Raw genomic sequence first — 20,076 nt, 5'->3', positions numbered from 1 at the left:
ATTATAAAAACTAACTGATTTAGTATATAGTATCTTATGCATGCCCCATATGGTTCTAAGAATAGTAAATAATGCATCATACCTTTGGGAAATATAACCTGGCTATTGTACCAAGACTTGAAGGGACGCATAACTCCAAGATCCATGACTTCAACTTCATAACTACACTTCTGTGCACGAACAACCCTTGCAATGCGAGGACCCTTATTCTGAATTATCTTTGTTGAATTTGCTGCCGCATCAGAAGAACTGGATACCAAGAAAGACTGCACCTTTCTCTCATTTGTCATGTGATTCCAAGAAAAGTCAAATCCTGAAACTGCATTCATATCATTGTTGCCTGCAGCTGTACTAGTATATTGCTGAATAGGATGGATATTCCCAGATACAGCTATTCTTTCAGTAACTTTTGATTTTATGGGATATCTTGGATGTATATCACTTCCTTCACATAATAAACCTTGAGCTGTGTGAAATTTATTTGGAGCGCCCATCTGAATTAAAGAATTGTCAAGTAAGGGTAAAAGCTTACTTGCATGGCTTCTCTTACTTGATTTGTCAGAGAAATCTGTTTCTCTTATTAAGTCAAATTGTTTGGCATGGCTTTCATCTCTTAAACATTCTTTGATGTTTTCAACACCTTGTTCCATTCCAAGCATGGAAATCTTGTTTCCCTCATTTGTTTGTCCTATTGTTTCAAATTCATCATGTATTGCTCTGTAAGAAACCTTTTCTGTGGCTAGATTACGCACAGCCGCCCTACCAGAGCTGATTGCATTTTCAGGTATTCCTGCACTGAGATGATCTTGCATGACCTTAGCCCTTTTTTCCATGACAATAGATTTTTCAGTACCTTCTTCATCATCACTGAGAAGTATGCATTCAACATCATTTAAAGAAGTTGAACCTTGCCCTCTAAGGCTAGCTTCAGGTTCATACTGCCCTTGATTATCTGTAGCCCTGATTCCATTAAAACTTGCCACAAATTTCATATGAGACTTTGATGTAGGTCCATTGAGCTGATCATAATGAGTATTTTCATCTTTTGCGTTTATAAATGGCCACTGTTTACTGTAGCTTGAGCAATTTCCTTCAATCTTACTTTCACAAGAAAAAGGAATTTTACTATTATCTGATTTGCACGAAAAAAAATTACAAGGTGTATCTTCATTAGAAATAGTCCTAGCTTGCAATATTAGTTCTGGTTTATTAAAGAGATCATTCTCTTCAAAACTGAATGGCTTGTTTATGTCTGGGATTTTATCTCTCAAGGTAAGTTCCATGGGATTCTCACTTTTAGTTTTGGCCTCTGTACTGTGATTTTCATCAACCATTGCTGATGTTAAGCCAGCTGATTTACTGTCCTGATGTTGCACAGCCGAAGACAACATCACATCTTCAGCATTGGTCTGAGGAGCCCGTGCCAGCAGTGTATCTTTACCTGTGAAACCCAGGGGCATCTTACTTTCATGTTTTTCTCTTGGGCAGTCAATGTCTCCAACTAATGCTGCAGAGCCAGTTAATTTGTTGTTCTGATGCTGCATGGCTGAAGAGATTATTTTTCCAGCATTGGATCCAGATGCCAAATTTAACATACTAATAAATGGCGTCTTAGATTCCAACAAAGAATTAGTATCCATCTTACTTTGTGTAGAATTAACATAAAGAGACTCTGCTGTAAGCTGAAAACCAGATTGTAAGTTTGGATATCCTACACAAGAGCTCAAAGATAATCCCAAATCCACAGTGGCCCATCTGTAAATGGCATTCAACTTTCCTCCTAAAGCTTCAACAAGTGTATCTAATTCTGTGGCATCATACCGATAAAGAAAGAACCTTCTGTCCCAAGCACATTTACACATTTGCTTTGCATGTTCCAAACATGCAAATCGATCTGGACAGCATTCACAACCTACAGCTGAAAGGTGCAGATCATAATAACACGAAAGACATTCTCTTTCCTTTATTGCATCAAAATTACGATCCATTTTCCTTGCCCTTGCAGGATTCGCAAGATAGACTCGTCTAGCACGCTCCATTTCAACACGTGTCTAGAAAAGCCCGATTAAAAGGCAACAAATAAAATCAATACATCTTGCAGAGTGAAATTCTTTCAAAAATAATGCAGCAAATAGTTTACTCCTCTTTCAAACATAATTATGCTTTGAATTTTTGAAAGCTACATGACTGAAAAACTACAATTCTGAATGCTTCATACCTTTATAGCCTTTGTTAGTATACCATCTTCACCGCAAAAGCTTTGCCAATCTGAATTCGACAAATTACCTTTTCTCAATATTAGGAGCTCCCAAAGGGATCTCACTGCCTCCCTTGATGCCCCTAACAGTAATTTATCATGTGATACAGATGTCTTGCGACACTGATCACGATAAAGCTCCACTGCACTCTGCCCATGTGGTAACCAGTCAATTGGAGCCACATTAACAGCCTCAGCACAATTAAAACCACAGTTAAATCCAGCATGGTATGCTCGGGGGAATGTAAGTACAAACTCCCCAGAATTTTGAATAGACCTATAAACAGGTACACCCTCTACTCTCAAAACCGTAGGAGACAGTTGAGTTACCTGTTTCAGCATATCATTCAAACATTAGAATTCTCTATAATCTTGTTCCTCCACTGGATGTTCTTGAAAAAGACCTAGTTCCACTTCACAAAAAGCCTGGCTAATACATCATATTGTCAAAGGTTTTTTGGGTGTACTGCAGAGAATCCATCGAGCTAATATATTATAGTTTCATTAAATTATTTCCAAAAAGGAGCCAAACAGGGAGGTGTAATAAGGTATCTCCACCCTAAAAAATGCTCAAAATAGTCAATAAAATATGTAAGGCAAACATCAAGTATGGTGGATATAACATCAGCATGACCAAAATGTCTGTTAATGTAGAAACTCCAATCAGCATGACCAAAATGTCTGTTAATGTAGAAACTCCAATCAGCATGACCAATTTTTCTGAACCCCTACTTAAGTATAGCTTGGCTGCATCTGCACAATCTCTCTCTCTCTCTCTCTCTCTCTCTCTCTCCATGTACGATACTATGCACCATAGCAAGAACTACAATCATTGAGGAACTCAAGAGGTACAATGATCAGTACCAGTACCAGGATCAGAATCATACCTGTATGAGTGTGGGGAGCCACCATGGCCTGGTAAAGTGGTTATGGATGAGTTGTTAAAGCAAAACGGAATGTGCATGGTAGTGGGAGCTTGAGCCTATATCTAATGGATGATTCATAGGTAGTTTGGTGTCTTGTAGTTGACCACTGCTTCAATATTGTGACCATTTATCAATTGTGCTCGGTTTCAATATATATCATTACATAGAGGATGTGTTGCTCAATCAAAAACCCCAATCTTTGGGCTTTTAAATTCACTTCAATTAGTTTTAGATTATGATAGACAAAGACTAGTGGGTGCATAGAGAATTATGGCTCATATATGCACCATAAATTGACAGGCTCAGTTGGATGGTTATACTTAGCTCACCATATATATATTTTCTAAGAAAAACAAAAAACTATGGTACACAATGGTAACAAAAAATGCTTACCAATTTGTGCAACAAATCTGGTTGTTCATCAAACAAATGTGGTAAATGCTTTCTCATTGCCTGTTCCAACTGTACAGCTGCACTCCCTGGAACACCATACCACACCTTGGGAGCACCCCAGTGCATATAATTCAATGAGTAGAAATGATGGTCCTCCACATGCTGCCCAGATATATTTAAAAACCAACATGTAAACATGCAACAAATCCAAATCAGTTCACAATTATCACAATAAAAAATCATTGACAACAAGACCACAACAATTTGATTGGTAATGTTAATTATAACAAGCTGCAAAGAGTTCAAAACATTCCAATTCAATATATTAGTTTGTCTGCCAATCAAGAAGTTTAAAACATCATTCAAGAATAGATAATGATGCATATGCGATGTCAGAGAAGTAAAAGTCAGTCAATAAATGCCATAAAAAAACGAAGAAAAACAATCTGACTGACTAGGTTTGATCACACCACTAACCCAGCAAAAGGATGAAAAGCACATTCCAAGGTAAAGCCAGGGGACTAACACTCCTGATATATCCCCTCCTTCATATGATAGAACTGATCCTGGGAGCCGCGCAAAGTTATTCAAATTCCAGCCTGATTCGACATAAGGATCTGCATCACTTGATTGAGTTCCAGAAGTAGATTTTGGAAATCCACTTCCAAAAGTCCCAGTTTCAACATCTGCACCATATAAAACCTGTGAAACGATAACCATGCAATCTGTATTAGTTTTAAAATATTTATGTGATATTGTTTTACAAGAGCAAGCAACCTGCTTATTTCATTGTTATGATCATACCTCTATTTGATCAGTTGGTTTCTCAATAACACGCCAATATTCACCTTCAATATTCTCCACAGATGGCTCCCACTTAGTTTTGGACTCACCCAACACTGTGGAATCTAAATTTCCATTCATCTCTCGAATTCCAAAATACTGTTCTTTAAATTCATTCGCATACCTCTCATAGGCTTCTAACGTAAACTCCGATCCAGAATCAAATCCAAACCTGCTTTCTTCATCAGAGACCAATAGTTCTCCATCAGCTCCAGTGTGACATTGTTGACCACGTCCACAAGACCTACCTCTCCTTGAATTCCTCCTCCTCTTACGCCTTCCACCATTTGCATTTCTAAACTTCTTGCTCACAGATTTCCTAATTTGAAGCTTGTGAATTTCTTGAACTCGAGTAGGGAACTTTGCACTTTTCCATTTATCCGTATCCCTAAGGGGGCATGGAGGTTTCCATGAAGGGGGAGGGACTATGCGACAAATCCCATGTGGTTCAGCTAATGCACGGATGCTGGCAATGTATTTCAGAGTATCCTTGAACTCCTGCAATCAATCAAAATGTAAGAATATGTACATATTTCAAAGACCCGAGGACAATGAATACAAGAACAGTCAGCACTAGAATGTGGAGAATGGATTTCTAGAAAGATGAATGATTCTTGTCATGTGAAAGGGAAGCCCACTAGCCTCTTCATTGGGGTAAAACACAGGTGCTTCATCTATCACAGGCCTGCATCCATCTTCAGGATGCCATCGTGCTGTAACCTGCAATACCAAAGAGGAGGCTTAAAAAAAATTAGGTTATTGACTAAATAACATCAAATAAAGCACATCTTTTATGTTCACCTTCTGGCAGTCACTGCATCTTGAGCATCCACGGATGACCCCCTTTGGTAGATTGGTCTTTGAAGAACGAGCCTACAGTTGAGTCTTTAATTAGGCATTTAGAAAGTTAAAGATGTAATAGAAATAAATAAACCCATTAAAATAGTTGCAAAAGTCCACATGAATGTTCCTTCCATTATTTAATAGATAATCGGGGATCTAAAATGCTTGAGACCTCAACTTTATGTATATACTAGAAAACACAAACTGATATCACATAAATAAACTTCTATATTAATAATGGGGAATAAAAAGCTACTCACACATCTATAAAACAAATGAAATAGGAATCAACCAGTTTAAAGATAAGGAAATTGTTAACTGCAAAACACACAAATACCTGGAAAGATTGCTGACAATCCGAATCATCATCCGAGCTCATATCAAATTTTCCATAGTTAATCCAAGGCCTACGTCTGAGAGCCCTGGTAAACTTCACTTCATCACCACTGCTACAATCTGCATGTGTCTGACTCTGCTGTGGAGGGCAAGTTCCTGAATTGGCATTTGCATCACTGCGAGCCCTTTTCAATGTAAAAGATACCTGAGGTGAGCAACTAGCAGGATCTACTAGTCTATGCTTTTCATCCTCATTTGTGCCAGCTTCAAAATATCCGCTCCCCATCCTCACTTATCTGTAAGCATGGCAGATAAAAAAATCATAAGAGAGCAATAAGTTAACAATTGTTTATGAAATTCTTCCAAGGTAATAACATACACCCAGTGAGAACCCTTAGCCAATAGGCTCTCAATTGTACAGTCCTTGAGGCACTTAACCATAAGGAGAACACTAGGCTCACTAAAGAATGCCGAGGAGATCAACGACCAGGAGAGGGTTCTTAGCCTAGCAGCTGAATGCTCTCTGCTGGTCGATCCCTAAATATTGGACAACATTTAAAAGAGAAGGTGACCCCAAGGCCACAAGATTCGGATTGCAACAATGTAAATATTAGATAAAGGGTAATTAAAATATAAAAGGTCTCTAACAAAATGCCTTATGTCACACCAAGATGTAGAACTTTCAGTGTGTAAGACCTAAGATTATTCTGCATTTTTGGCACTGAAAAGGAAACAGAAAATAGGTCCCCAATCAAAAGTCAATTAAAGTAGCAAAACTGTGAGTCAAGAGAATTTAAACATGAAACCACTATTTTATTTGGCAAGTAGCATTTTCATAAAACAAATGATGTACATTTAATCATAAATGTACAGTGAATAATATGTATGTAAAGCATCCAGGGGAAGCTGCAGACCATTGGTTTTTCAAATAGTTTTACACATTCACAGTCCCCAACTTTTTGCAGACCCAAAATATAGCCACAATTTCATATCATAGGATTTCACCCAAAAGCTAAGATCCCCACAACTATAGCTACACACATAAAATTATATTTGTAGATGACTAAGAAAAACAACAAGGGGGTATATATATGCACCAGACATCAAAATACAAATCCAACAGTAGCATGATCACCTGGATTTTTATTTGGCAAAGAGATGTAAGAGACCCATATTCTAGTTATCATAAACACAGTGTCCTTCAAGTCCAAAAAGATAGAAAGATAGAACTGTATGGTGACAGAGCAGACTTCCATATATTCCTAGCATCCCATTTCCAAGTCAAAAGAGCAGTCAGAAAACATAATACCACACAATGCTCATCAACGAGCACTCAAACAAAGAAACAAAAACAAATAAAGAATACATGCAAATTTCATTCTCTCATTTAAACAATACAGATCAGATGTGTTTTCTTTGTAACCTAAGCTGGATTGCCACCACACTCAGATATTGATCACTAAATAGCCAATCAAAATTCAAATCCCCATGTAGACCTAGCATCTGTTGAATTTTGTGATTTTTTTACAAGCCAAGAAGATGGGACAATTTTTCTGACCAACTTATATTTTAAACTCAACGAAAAGAAAAGTATCCTTTCTTTGTCTGGCTCATTCTTTCTCCAATTTGCAAAAGGATAAAGGACCATCCTTAACCAGTACCTCACACACCCTTATTTCAGCTCTTCTGACCTATCTTTTCTGACTTCTAGGCTAAAATTAAGACACTTCAGGAGTTACAATGTCCAACTACAAAATCCCCACCCCCCACTCCACATGATTTGAGCCAGATTGCAATGCCTCATGCACCTGCCATGGCCATGCTAGTAGTCCTAAACAGCTCAATGCAACACCAATTAGCACCAATGCCAAGGTATCTGGGTGTTGCTCCACCTAGCACCACAATCTTCCATGATTATCACACTTCTGTGCCACGCTTCCAGCAAGTCAGCACCACCTTAAACAACCCTTCAATATTTGCTCACCTCAATTGGCTCTCTTCAAGTTAGCATGCACGACAATCAAATTCCACACTAGTCAACCTCGATACCAAATCTTTGTGCCCATCAACACATCTATATCTACACCTTACACATGGGAAACAGACCATCAACTGTTACATAAGCTGAATCATTATGTATCCAGTCACTTTTGTACCTGTCCTTGTCATCGTACTTACATTTGTAATGGACCACTAAAGTCAATAAGCATAGTTACAAAGCTATGAAAAGGTGTTGGTCTTTCAAAGTCAATGACCACATTTACAAAATCCCAAAGTTACCTCCAAAGAGCAAGGTAAATATAGTATTAATCAAACAATGTTGCAAACTTGTGTCCTTTGTGCATAAGTTTGTGTTGCTCATGGTACACCCATAGGACCTTGAGTAGCATGCATTAGAAGCATGCTAAGTGATACATACAATGTTCCAACAGTAGTTGCTCAATATCTGACCACGACAATATGGCAACATCTTTAAAGAACCCAATGGTGTCCTAACGTATTACAGGATAATGCATCAAATCCACCTAGTTCTAGGATCTCCACCTATAAATAGTCCTTTGCTATCATACCTATTAAATCCCTTTGATCTATTCTTGGTCATTCGTGGACATTAATATAATTTCTTTCTTTCTTCCTTTTCATGCAAATCCATTTGAGAGAATGAAAAGATCCAAAAAGGTAGATTTAAGAGGTCATAAATCACAAAATGATCAAGCCATTATCTTCTCCTTGTGGAGGTGTGACAATCCTACGCCAAAGAAAGATGTTTCACCTATCCTGCATTCAACAAGATAATGATGAAGAATCAAAAAGCACAATACTTCAACAAGGTTGATCGAATATATGGTCAAGTCCCCATCCATCCTAAAGATGTCTGGATGACAAAACTTTCTAGATAAAAGGGGGATTTGACCAATACGCCAATGTACTACCACTTATGCATTTGACAAACAACATACCCAAGTTTTTCGCTAACTCCATCATCATCTCCTTGGATGACATTCTGATCTTTCACAAGACTTGGAAGGAGCACATTAATAGACACGTTGAACAAACACAAGTTGAAAGCCAACTTAAGTATACATTCAATAATGCACAAATCCATCATATGAATCAACTGGAAAACTATACATGTAAATCTAGAAAAGATCAAGTTGAATTGACCAACTCTACAAAATCAGACTTGCAAATTTCTACCACAAGTTCATCCTTGGTTTCTCAAACATCTCAAGGCTATCGAATCAAATTATACATGCCAAAGTTACATTGCAATCAACACCTACACAACAATATGCCTTCAAGGAGCTATACAAGCGCATTTGTGTTGGTTCTGAATGCCAAACATCGCTAAACACTTTGAGATTGAAATTGATGCATCTAACTATGCACTCAATGTGATTCTCACCAAACATTGCTAATCACTAAGAGACATTCAATGGCATAGTTAAACACTACCCTATGCCATTGTGCAAACTACAAGCAATGGCAACATTACATCCTTTAGGAGACAATCATTCACTCAAATTATAAATCTCTTCAATTCTTGCATACACAAAACAAGCTAGAGAACATGAACCATATGATGTAGATGACATAATTGCCGTAGCTCGTTCTAGTGATAAAGCACAAGAAATTAAAGGACAACAAGCCAACAAACTACCTTGGCCACCCTCTTAACCAAATATGACTCCTGAAACACAAACTCGCAACTTATCTGGTTTCCCTCTTATCAATGGATAAAAACTTTGGACTAGCCTATACCTCTCTTACAAAAGGTAAATAGGTTGTCAATTTCAACCATCCAACCCAGCTTCTCTACAACCCTGAGAATCTTCATTTTCTTGTTGACATGCCCCCAATAACAACTTTATCTAGAAGATGCACTATTTTGAAGCATTGAATCACTTCATAGCAAGCAAGACCTCACCTATAATCCAACACTTCTTTTGGTATCATATGTACAAGGACATAGAGCACCATATCAAGTCATGCATCCCTAACCCAACAAACATGAAGCTTGGGTTTTATGCACTTTTGTCTATTCCTTCTAGGCATTGGGAATCTATCAACTTATATTTTTGTTTAGATTACCTATGATAAAACACCATAATGGCCTCTACATTTGTTGTACGAGATAGGTCTTTGAGGATCATCGTGATTGTGTGTAAGAAAAGCATCAATGTGCCTCTTCTACCATCACGTTTGGGTGCATTTCAAAACTACCTTCATCCATTCAGTCTAACCGCAACCCAAGGCTTGCAAGTAATTTTTTGCACAATCAATGGGAGATGTTGGAAACTCAGTCAAACCAATCTACAACATTTCATCTCAAGGAGATGGGCAAACAAAAGTGATCAACCACAATCTTGTCCATTTATTGTGTATGACATACATACCCACATAGCTAGGATGATAATTTATCATTCACTCAATGTGCCTGTAATTGAGCTCCACCAAACTATAGCACATAGTCCATTTTAGACACAATGCGTTCAAGTTAGTTACACCCCTCGACACTATCGTTTGTGCACTAGTAAAGAGTAAATCACACACAAGGCAAGAAAACAAGCAAGGCAAAGAAGTTTTTGACACATATAACAAATGCAACTAATTATATCGCACCAACAACAAAAATTCAAAGAGCATCATGGCACACATCACACACTATATGACTTGAATGTAAGCAATAAGCTATGTTCCATGAGGATGCATTCCCAACCTTCAAAACAACCTCCTAAACCCCCAAGGCATTTTTTAAAATGGCAAGACTTTCAAACCTGCAAGACATCACCAAATCGGCAAAAACAAATTGAAAACATCAGCAAGACATCTAGCCATCTTGAGGACAGTTGTGGACATCCAAGTGTCCTATATTGAAAAGAAACAACTCAAATGTCTTTTCAGAAAAAGTACATGACATCAAAATACTCACACACATTGCTATTGCTGTCCCCAACTATCCCCAAAAAAAGGCCCTCAAACTGCTCTCCCTGAAATGCATCACCTACCATCCCCATCTCCATCGCCAAAACACCATGGAACAAAAGCAGTAAGTGTTGGCCCAATGTTTGCCATTATGCCAAAAGATCAACCTGTTAATGCCTGATACAAACACCGGTAATAAACAAACCACGGGAGGCAATTAAGCCATGTTGCAAATCCCCAAGGGTGGCATTGAACAACCAAGGGGACAAAGGCACCAACCTTCCAACAATCCCCCCTAGCGCGATCAAGGGATTCAAACCCGTGCCCTAAGCTATGATACCACTTGTTGGCCCAAGGTTTGTTGTTGTGCCAAAAGATCGACATGTTAACAGCTGATACAAACACCAGAGATAAACAAACCACGGGAGGCAGTTAAGCCATGTCACGAATCCCCAAGGGCAGTGTTGAGCAACCAAGGGGACAAAGGCACCAACCTTCCAACAATAAGGTCTATTTGCATCTTTAAAAGTCATGCTCTAAGAGTCCACAACAGAAGATCAAACCTTTGTGCTATTATCCTTGTACCATACTATATACAACCAATAAGAATGCTATTGTTCTTGATTTGCCACCACATTCTTCAATGTGGAACTCCTTATACCATATTCTCCACCTTTGCTTGAGCCCAAAGCAATTTATAGCACCCTTTGGACTTGGATCCTAAGCATTTGCAAACAGCAAAAAGTGATCCCATCATTAAGAGTACATAAACATGCTCCCATAAGTTGTTCAAAGGGTTAGTAAGGTTGTTTACTAAGTTATTGGCCTGCACTCCACATTAATCCAACTCAATAATTCATCAACTAGGTTTTTGGGTTTCCTTCCACAACTTTAGGGCCCCACAACATGGCTTACTCCAAACTGTGAGAAGTGGTGGAAGGGTAGATGTTATCCTACAACAAACCCCCCCCCAAGCAATTTAATGACGAGCATGACACTCACAATTCTAGATTTGAAACTTTCCCAAATGCAGCAAAACCAAATCTGACAACAAATGGTTTCACTTGCTCAACTTCATTTTCTCTTGACTTACAATTCTTTCTAATATCAATAATTGCTGTTTTGCCTTCTTATCTAACTCCAACATGTAATCTTTTGATGCTTCAACATTCACACTTCTTTTTCTCAAAGGTTCATCACAATCATTCTCTAAGCATCACACTCTACCTCTACATCATGCATTAATCTAGTGAATTTCAAGATGGATTTGAAACTCTCTGAATTGTGCAGCAATCCATTACACAAGTACTTCCCAAAATAGCCAATCTTCGAATCATCTTCTTTTCTGGTCATTCCTTGTCTAGTAAGTCTTGCAATTGCATATTTGCACTCTCAAATGGACTCAACCCAGCAAAAACTTCACTTGTGTTGAGGTCTCTCTTTGTTCTTCGAACCCATCCTGCAAATAACATACCTTTGCCCTTTCAACTTCTTGTTAGAACTATGTGTTGAGACTTACATCATGTCTATCGGAGTTCTCTAAAATAAGTTGTGTGGAATTTTATTATCACCACTTCATCTGAGGCAACTCTAACTTATCCTTGGAAAAAGTGTAAGTGTTCCTTCTCCAAACAACTCATTTTATCACCAAAACCTTCACAAAATGTGGCATTCTTCCATGACTGCCTATTCTCACAAAAAATCATCTAGTAGGCTGCCCCTTGAGAAATTTATCTTACATTGCTCACTCAACACAAATTGATGAGCTTTTTGAAAATATGTAAACTTATAATGATTTTTGAATGGACACAATTTAGGCCCACCTTCTATATAATCAGGCAGATGCCAAATTAGTAGTATTAATGCCATTAATATTAAATAATAAAATTGTAGCATTTTCCTTCTACTTTGCAATTACAAAGCCCTTCCTCTAACAAGGGTCTTCTTTGGTTTCCACCTATAAATACGCTCTAGGAATCATCAAATTTTCACCTTCCTCAAGTTCAAATAAGCCCATTTCTTCATTTGGCATCTTCTACTTGAGCTACATGAGCTCTCAGTTCACCCATATTGCCTTCCTTCTTTGTTTCTAGACATTTAAATGCCTAATGGCCATAAAAACTCAATTTGTAATAAACTTTGTCAAATCTTCTAACTAACCTTAGCCTCCGTATTTTCTTCCCTATTGAGAATTAGGGCCACCTCCTTGGCTTTGTAGTAAGGAATTCATTTCTCGTACATCTTCTTGTTTCGCAAACTCTCAACCTTTGCCACTTCTCTACTTCTCACCTGCTTTGTCTCCTTGATTTCCAATCTACATTCCTACACATGTTTTCTTCTACCCTCAAGGCCAACTAAGACGCCCCTTTTACAAAATGTGGCCTCTGTAAAATTAACTAGTCTTGTTGGCAGCAAGTTAATCTATTGTCACCTTTCCCACCTCTCAAATGCGAGAAGGCCAAGTATCAAGGTATTGCTAAACTTTTGATCCACAACAATAGAACATTTGGCATCAAAAGGCCAAAGAATTGAAAGCAATCACCAACATGCAGTGAGAGAGTGATCAATTGGAATCCACTCAATAGCCAATGTGAGCCCATGTGCTAAGAAACATCAACTATGTCCTCATGACCAATCAAAGCACGGATGTTGGAACAAGGAATGATCCTACCATGTTAGTGGCTAAACCCTTACCATGAAGGAATAATATAAATATCCCTATAAATGTCATTTGGAGTTTAGGTATTAACAAACCAACCTACTTATAGGACATAGAAACACCTGATACTATCAAGAGGATGGTATAGGAAAAGAGCCAAGGAAGAAGACAAAACTGAGAAGTAGAAAAAGCTAAGGGAAGGGTAGTAGAATAAGGTTTGAGAGGGGTATCACCAATTGCCAACAAATTGTAATACACGTCAAGCTTGTATTCTACTCCATGGGGCCAATGTAATCATTGCAAATGGCAACATCAATGTAATAATTCACTTGCTAATATAACAATCTTTGTCTCACAATCTTATCTAAGTTTACTTTATGATAGGCTATCATGCTTTATTTAGCTAGATGGGGCCCATTTTGAATGGAATTTTGATGGGACACATCTAGGCCCAATTAGAGGAAGGGCTTTGTAAGTGCAAAGTAGAGTGAAAATGCTGCAATTTGATAATTTAATATTAATGGTGTTAATACTACTATTTGGCATCCATTAGGCCAAAACCGTGTCCATTCACAAATCCTTAGATTTTGAAGGCACTTTCAATGGCCTAGATTTGATAGTACTGTAAATAATGAGCAAAGCATGTCAACATTGCACGAGATTGCTTCTATTGGGAATTTTCTTACCTAGGTAGCTTTTTTATTTTTGTATTCACTATTCAGCAAACTTCTAGTCTTTGAAGAGCTGCTATCATGTATTTTCAAGCATTTAATGAACAACTCAGCAGCTATTTCATTTCACTCTCAATATTGAGTTTTATGTGGATGCTTAAACCTTGTGAGTATTAAATTTCATACCTCTAGCATAAGCAATTTACTATGTCTATTTTATTGTTGAATATCTAGATCTCTACCTATCTTGTGTATATCTCATGGGAGTAATCACACACAATTCTACCCATTACCCTCTCTTTTATTTTTGCATTTACCATATTTTTCTAGCCCTTTTCACCACCAACCATTTCAGATGACATTAGAATAGGGAGTTAACCCACGTGCAGAGGTTGCTTGAGCTTAAGGCAACGATGCTCAAGGCTTTTATCTATACACTTTGATTGTAGGGGCATACAAATCAAACAATCCATATGTGCAGGTTGGACTTTGCATAGAATTGTGTGAGATAGTATATTAAGTAAGCTAAAAGTATGTGGCTGCCCCATTGTCCAAATGGGGTTTGAGACCATCTAGCCAATGCAAGGTTCATGTAATGCTATAGATCCACATGAATTAAAAGGATTCCTATGTGATTTATGTATGTCTTTTGTATGCTTGTATTTCCCTTTCTTGTAATTCCATTGATAACTCCATTAATGAAGCTTGCATGCCTATGTTAAGAAGTACACCTGCATGTAAATAGCTCTAGCCCTACAACTAGGCAAGGCCTTGGCTCGCTATGCACTTCGAGTGAACTATCATTGATGAGTTTTAATACATTAATTGCTGATATCCCGCTGTGTATGTGCCTGAGTTCGTAAATATTCACCATGTTACACATTGTGGCTCAAACGCAAACCTAGGAGTGGTAAATGTGTCAATGAGTCTTAAATACAATATCTCCAACCATCCACTTTCATGGACATCTTGATCATTTTCCTCTATATGAACAGCTGAATAAACACCATTAATAGTCTAAGGGTAACCCTATCCTTATCTTATACTTTCCCATTCTCAAACTTTTGATCACTAAATGTTTGCACAACAGGGATATATTTCCCCTCATCTTGCTACAAGTAAAATTAACCCTCTTGAGGTCAATAATCTCCTCAAGTTTGAAGTAGTTCTCTAGAAACATAATTCACTCAATCAAATCTTTAGGATTTCAATTTCCAAAATAAGTGGGAAATTCAATTTATGCATACATATTGTACCTAGCAATAGCATCAATAATTCTCTTCAAATCTGAAAGCTGGCCATAGTTCATGACATTGAACACAATGGTACCTCTTTGTTCCACTGTTATCAAACACCTTTGATTTCACTCTCTGTTGCTAGGCCAATTGTATGCCATCAAGCTCACTTGTATAGCTCTCATCATATCTGCTTTATCTCACCATCTTTTGAATGTGCACATTCTCTTCCTCTTCTGCAAATCGTTATTACTTCCTGAGCCATTCTATAACTTCTGAGCTCAATTCAAAACAACTTGGCTTCAAAATCTGCTTTGATAACAAAAAATGGAGTGGCAGCATTTTAAATGAAAAATCATTGCAACTCAATTCATTAAAGTACACAACAAAACATAGGAAGAGAAACCATGAATTCACATAGAGTTGGCATGTCATTTTGTCACTAGAACCAAATTGAAATGCAATAACATGGAGGGCAAAGTTCTTCAATTATGCGGGGAAGCTCTCAAGTTATTCAATAACTACAAAATATCAAATAAAACTTACAAAGTATACAAATGAACAAAATTCATTCAGTTTTGCACATTAGGCATTTCAATGATAACTCGTGTAACCAAGAAAGATTGAATGTGATAATGAAAAAATGCAAATTTCAATTATACATGCAAAAAGGAAAGATTCGAGAAAGTAAATGGCTACTTAGAGCATTTCAACATTTCATCATTCGATTGCTGAAATATCAACCCACTCATTCTTCCAAGGGACAAGATTTGATATTCAAGTTCAAAACCTTGTCTTCAACACACAATCTTCAAACTAGATGAAGAAATGTCACATGTTGCCATTAGAAAATAAATAATTATGCCCAACATGCAAAATTGATGGAAGGGTAGGACTGATCTTATATGAGCAAGGGATATGTGTCCCTAGATATTGTAGGCAAATCTCTCTTGAAAACAAGGATGTGGAAAGTCTTCAAAGATGAACATTTCAGAAGATGCATCTTGAAGGATAAACAATGTCATCAACTCAAGTCCCACTTTGTGAGGAGTCAAGTGGACATGAATGATGTTTCCAAAGCGTTTCTCAAGTTAAAAGGAAAAATCACCCTCAAAAATACAGCCTTAATATAATGGAGCATGTCACTTCATTAGACTGGCTCTATGTACTAGGATTTTGATATTCAGCTTCGACCTTACGAAGGATTTTCAATTTTTATAGCAAAAACTCTACATGTGATATTGACTGCCAAAGAAAGGTATATACTATCTACTCAATGTCCTATTATTTAGATATTTAGTTATTTTCTGAAGGTGTATTGTTAGTTGGATCAAATCTGTATTGTTAGTTGGATCGTGGCCTTGTTGACCTGAGTCAGAATAATCTTGTGGCATCATTCAGTCCTAAAGTGTGTATGCTTTGCTCCTGTTATGCCATTCCATGTTCCATATCTCCTAGTCAGCTACATGCTAATTAACCTTCTTTGTAGGCAATGCTTCTACAACAGTTTGATTGTACTTTATGCTTTCAGGACCAATTAAAATTATAATATTTACTTCTGATAAATGTACTCTTTTTGGGATAATGAAAAAGATTTTAACCCAATGAAACTAAAATCCAAATATACAAAATCAGCTCATAAAATCCCTAAATATTTTTTCTTTTTGATTTTTCCAATTTTGGCCTTGATAATGCATTGCTTCTCCCTTTGCTTCCTTTAAAGGAATATAAACTATAAAGTGATCAAACATCTTCAAAACACAAAGGAGGCTAGGTATGCCCAACTATGAATAGTTCATTCCACCAAAATCAAAGCATGAATTGGTTATTACTATTGAGTGCATAATTTGAGTGCCTTTTTTTGAGACAATGCCAGATGTTGCAAGGAACAATGGTGAATCAACATAAGATATAGGCTAGAAGGGGACAAATTATGTGACAAGGTCAAATGGCTAAAACCATTTACAGCTAGGCAGCAAAGACTATTAGAGAGTACATAAAAGCTGTTTTTGCTCCTCTTTTGAAACATTTCTTACTCTGAAATGGGCAGATCTATAAGGAGCATTTTTGTTTGGAGAACAACTCCTTGCATCAAGTTATCAGAAAAAAATGCAACTGTGATAACCATGGTAACATCAATTCTGCAATATCAATAATTTTCTCGATCTGCAAGAAGAAACCTGTTAGGCTCTTCAAATACTTAATCGCCTAAAATTGCTACAGCCACATCAACATTGTTTGTCAGGGTATGTAGATATAGATGTGTTTATCCCAAAAGTGCGGGGAGGCACATGGCATTACGATAGAAACCACACTTGTTTCAATTGGTAATTATTTCTGTGAACATCCCTCTTAATATTGATTATTCAACTACTTAAAACAAGAAAAAGTGGCTATAGCTCAAGAGTATATATGTCTACCAAGAGTTGCAGAGGTACAAGAGTAGATATGTGTTATGGGTGTGCATGTGTGTATATTTGTGTGAATCAGTATATATAATGAGTGTTTTAAGGCCTCCGCGTCCATAACAAATTTGAGCAAAAACATCTCATGAGAATTTTGAAACCATCAGGGTTCCAGATCAACCTATGTGATCCATCATCAGAATGAAAATGTATACTTCCCTAGAATAGGATGAAAAATGAGCCCTTCCCTGGAATTTAGGACAAAAAAATGTGTCTTTCCCTGGAATTTAGGATGAAAATGTCAAAAAACTAAAACTGGCAGGTAGAGATGGGATCAAATTCCAAGTAACATACTGGGTACATTTCATAGGCCTCTATACAAATAAACTTAAAAATCAGCATTTGCCCTAAGAGCAAATAATGCTTAGAAATGATTACAAGGAAATCCATATCTGGTAAATTTTGAACATAGAAATACAGATCTAACCTTTAAAATCACTCTTTAATGTAGGGTATTCCCAGGAAGAGGACCAAGATCATGCACAAATAAATATATTATCAAGACAGCAAGACAGGCATCCACAAAGATCACATTTTCTCTTCCTTAATGCAGTTTGCATCTTGCTTATGATAAGCAGTGTCAAAAATAAAAATTTAATTACTGATCTTGCATCCCTATTTTATCCCTCTACTATATTTTTATCCTCTATTTCTATCTCCACACCCATACACTGTTCTCCAAATATATAAATATTCTCTCTAAAAATACCAGATTCAAACCGAATTCAATTATATTTCAGAATGCTTCTGCATCATACTTTGATTTATCTAAACTGAATTTGATTTGCAAACTGCAGAAGGCATCAATACAGTTATTTAGCATGGCAGATCAGCTCCAACAGTTTTTCAACTAGAATTTATGACATTACAGAAACATATCTTCAATTGTGTAGGAGCGTACAGATCAATGACAAAACATGTACAATAAAAGAAAAGATGGCAGAATCAAAAATGATAAATTGTTTTTTGAGATAGATTGAGCCTCCAACACATGAAAGATCTCAACAAGCGAAAAGAACTCAGAATTGACAACTTACCTCTTCAGAAAACCAATTGGGCTCAACGAAATCCCCTTTTCAGTATCTCCACTAACCCTTTACAGTATATGAATTTATTTACCCTTGACAGGCCCTGGATCCAACCTAATTGACAGTAGATGTGGTGTTTTTGTAAAAATCAAGGAAAAAAATCCTACCCCTCTAAGCAATTAATGAATACTTGTATTGTGATTAATATGAGGATAAAAGTATTGAAAAAACTAAATCAAATTATAGGAAGTGGGCGAGAATGACCCAAATGGGCAATTAAAGTAATTATAAAAAAGAGAGAAACTCGTTACAGCCCAATTCTCTTGGAACAGGAAAAAAAAACCCAAATGTTAAAAATTACAGACCGTCAAGAGTTAAAAAAATCGATTGTGGAATTCGATATAATCGAACTTACGCCAAAATTAAAAAAGCAAGGTAAAGAAAATTTAAAAAATCAATTAATTGCCAACTGAAATTCGGTCAACAGCCCAAAACCTAACCCTATGCCCTTAGAACTACAAGAATAGAAACCGTTCCTTAGGCCCACGGTTTTATCTCTGCTAAAATCTATTGTACTTTTTTTCTTAGTTGTGTGTTACATTTTAAATATAGGCAATCTGTGTCTCTGGCTGACTTCTTTAATAACGAGGTTATATGTTTTTTAAGCTAATTATAGTTTAATCCAAAAATAGAGGACTTTAAAAACCTTGAAGTTTGTAATGTTGTATTCTCCATTTTTTTATTTTTGGTGTTCTTTCGTTTTAGAATATAAATTAATAGTAAATGAATTATATACGTTTTAGCTTTTAAATTAAAGAATATAGATAAGATTAGTGTAGAGATTAAAGAATAAGAAGGGTTTAGTTTTTTAAGTGTTTGGCATAATTTTGTTGTTTTATTTTTATTGTTTTAGATTTGTAAGAGGAGTTTGGAAGTTTTGTTTTGGGAAATCATTTTATGTGTTTTCAAGATGTCATTGCATGTAAAAAAAATATATATATTTTTTGTTTTGAAGATGTTATTGCATGTAATATTATCTATTAGGATAAGGTGAAATTTATCTTGTAATTTTAAGTTATTTTCATGTGTTTTCATCTTTTTTTGGAAGGTGTATTTGGATGTCTTTAAATATTTTTTAATTATTGATGACATGTTGTAATTAAACTCATATGGGATGGGTATAATTAGCGATGACAGGGATAAGACATAATGATAGAATATTTTACCTACACATCCACTTTAGTGATAGGGCCACATGGATTTGCATGTCAGTGCATGTAATTGCATGTTATGTGCATGTTGTCCATTGTGGGGTGCTAGGTAGTGCATGTTGGCCATTGAAGTCGTTGAGAGTAATGGAGCACTTGAAGTTGACCAATTTTGATTGGCCATGTGATAATTTTTTATTTTTTATTATGTTTACAAGGGGACCACTAAAGGAGGCGCATAGTTTTGGAGGTGGTTTTCACCTCTTGTTTTGAGATACCATAATGG

The 20,076-nt window shown here is 36.7% G+C and overlaps 1 protein-coding gene across 4 annotated transcripts in view; it reads right to left on the bottom strand.

Moving 5' to 3' along the window:
* LOC131059979 (putative lysine-specific demethylase JMJ16) overlaps window positions 1–19,164 on the bottom strand; it is a 34,186-nt gene extending 15,022 nt beyond the window's left edge. Inside the window, exons 1-10 of one of the 4 annotated variants that reach the window (XM_057993052.2) lie at window positions 18,592–19,164; window positions 15,111–15,398; window positions 5,600–5,894; window positions 5,221–5,292; window positions 5,062–5,139; window positions 4,381–4,917; window positions 4,054–4,278; window positions 3,577–3,738; window positions 2,219–2,587; window positions 83–2,051 (exon numbers count right to left, since the gene is read on the bottom strand). In XM_057993052.2, the coding sequence (XP_057849035.2) occupies window positions 83–2,051; window positions 2,219–2,587; window positions 3,577–3,738; window positions 4,054–4,278; window positions 4,381–4,917; window positions 5,062–5,139; window positions 5,221–5,292; window positions 5,600–5,884 (3,697 nt within the window). In that variant the 5' untranslated portion in view covers window positions 5,885–5,894; window positions 15,111–15,398; window positions 18,592–19,164. The remainder of the gene's footprint in view (window positions 1–82; window positions 2,052–2,218; window positions 2,588–3,576; window positions 3,739–4,053; window positions 4,279–4,380; window positions 4,918–5,061; window positions 5,140–5,220; window positions 5,293–5,599; window positions 5,895–15,110; window positions 15,399–18,591) is intronic. The other 3 variants (XM_057993050.2, XM_057993051.2, XM_057993049.2) reach the window with 3 other exon arrangements.
* Between the last annotated feature and the right edge of the window lie 912 nt (window positions 19,165–20,076).

Source organism: Cryptomeria japonica, chromosome 8 (assembly GCF_030272615.1).
Source record: "Cryptomeria japonica chromosome 8, Sugi_1.0, whole genome shotgun sequence".
In the NCBI taxonomy this organism is placed as follows: Eukaryota; Viridiplantae; Streptophyta; class Pinopsida; order Cupressales; family Cupressaceae; genus Cryptomeria; species Cryptomeria japonica.
This window is presented reverse-complemented; position numbering and strand designations above follow the sequence as displayed.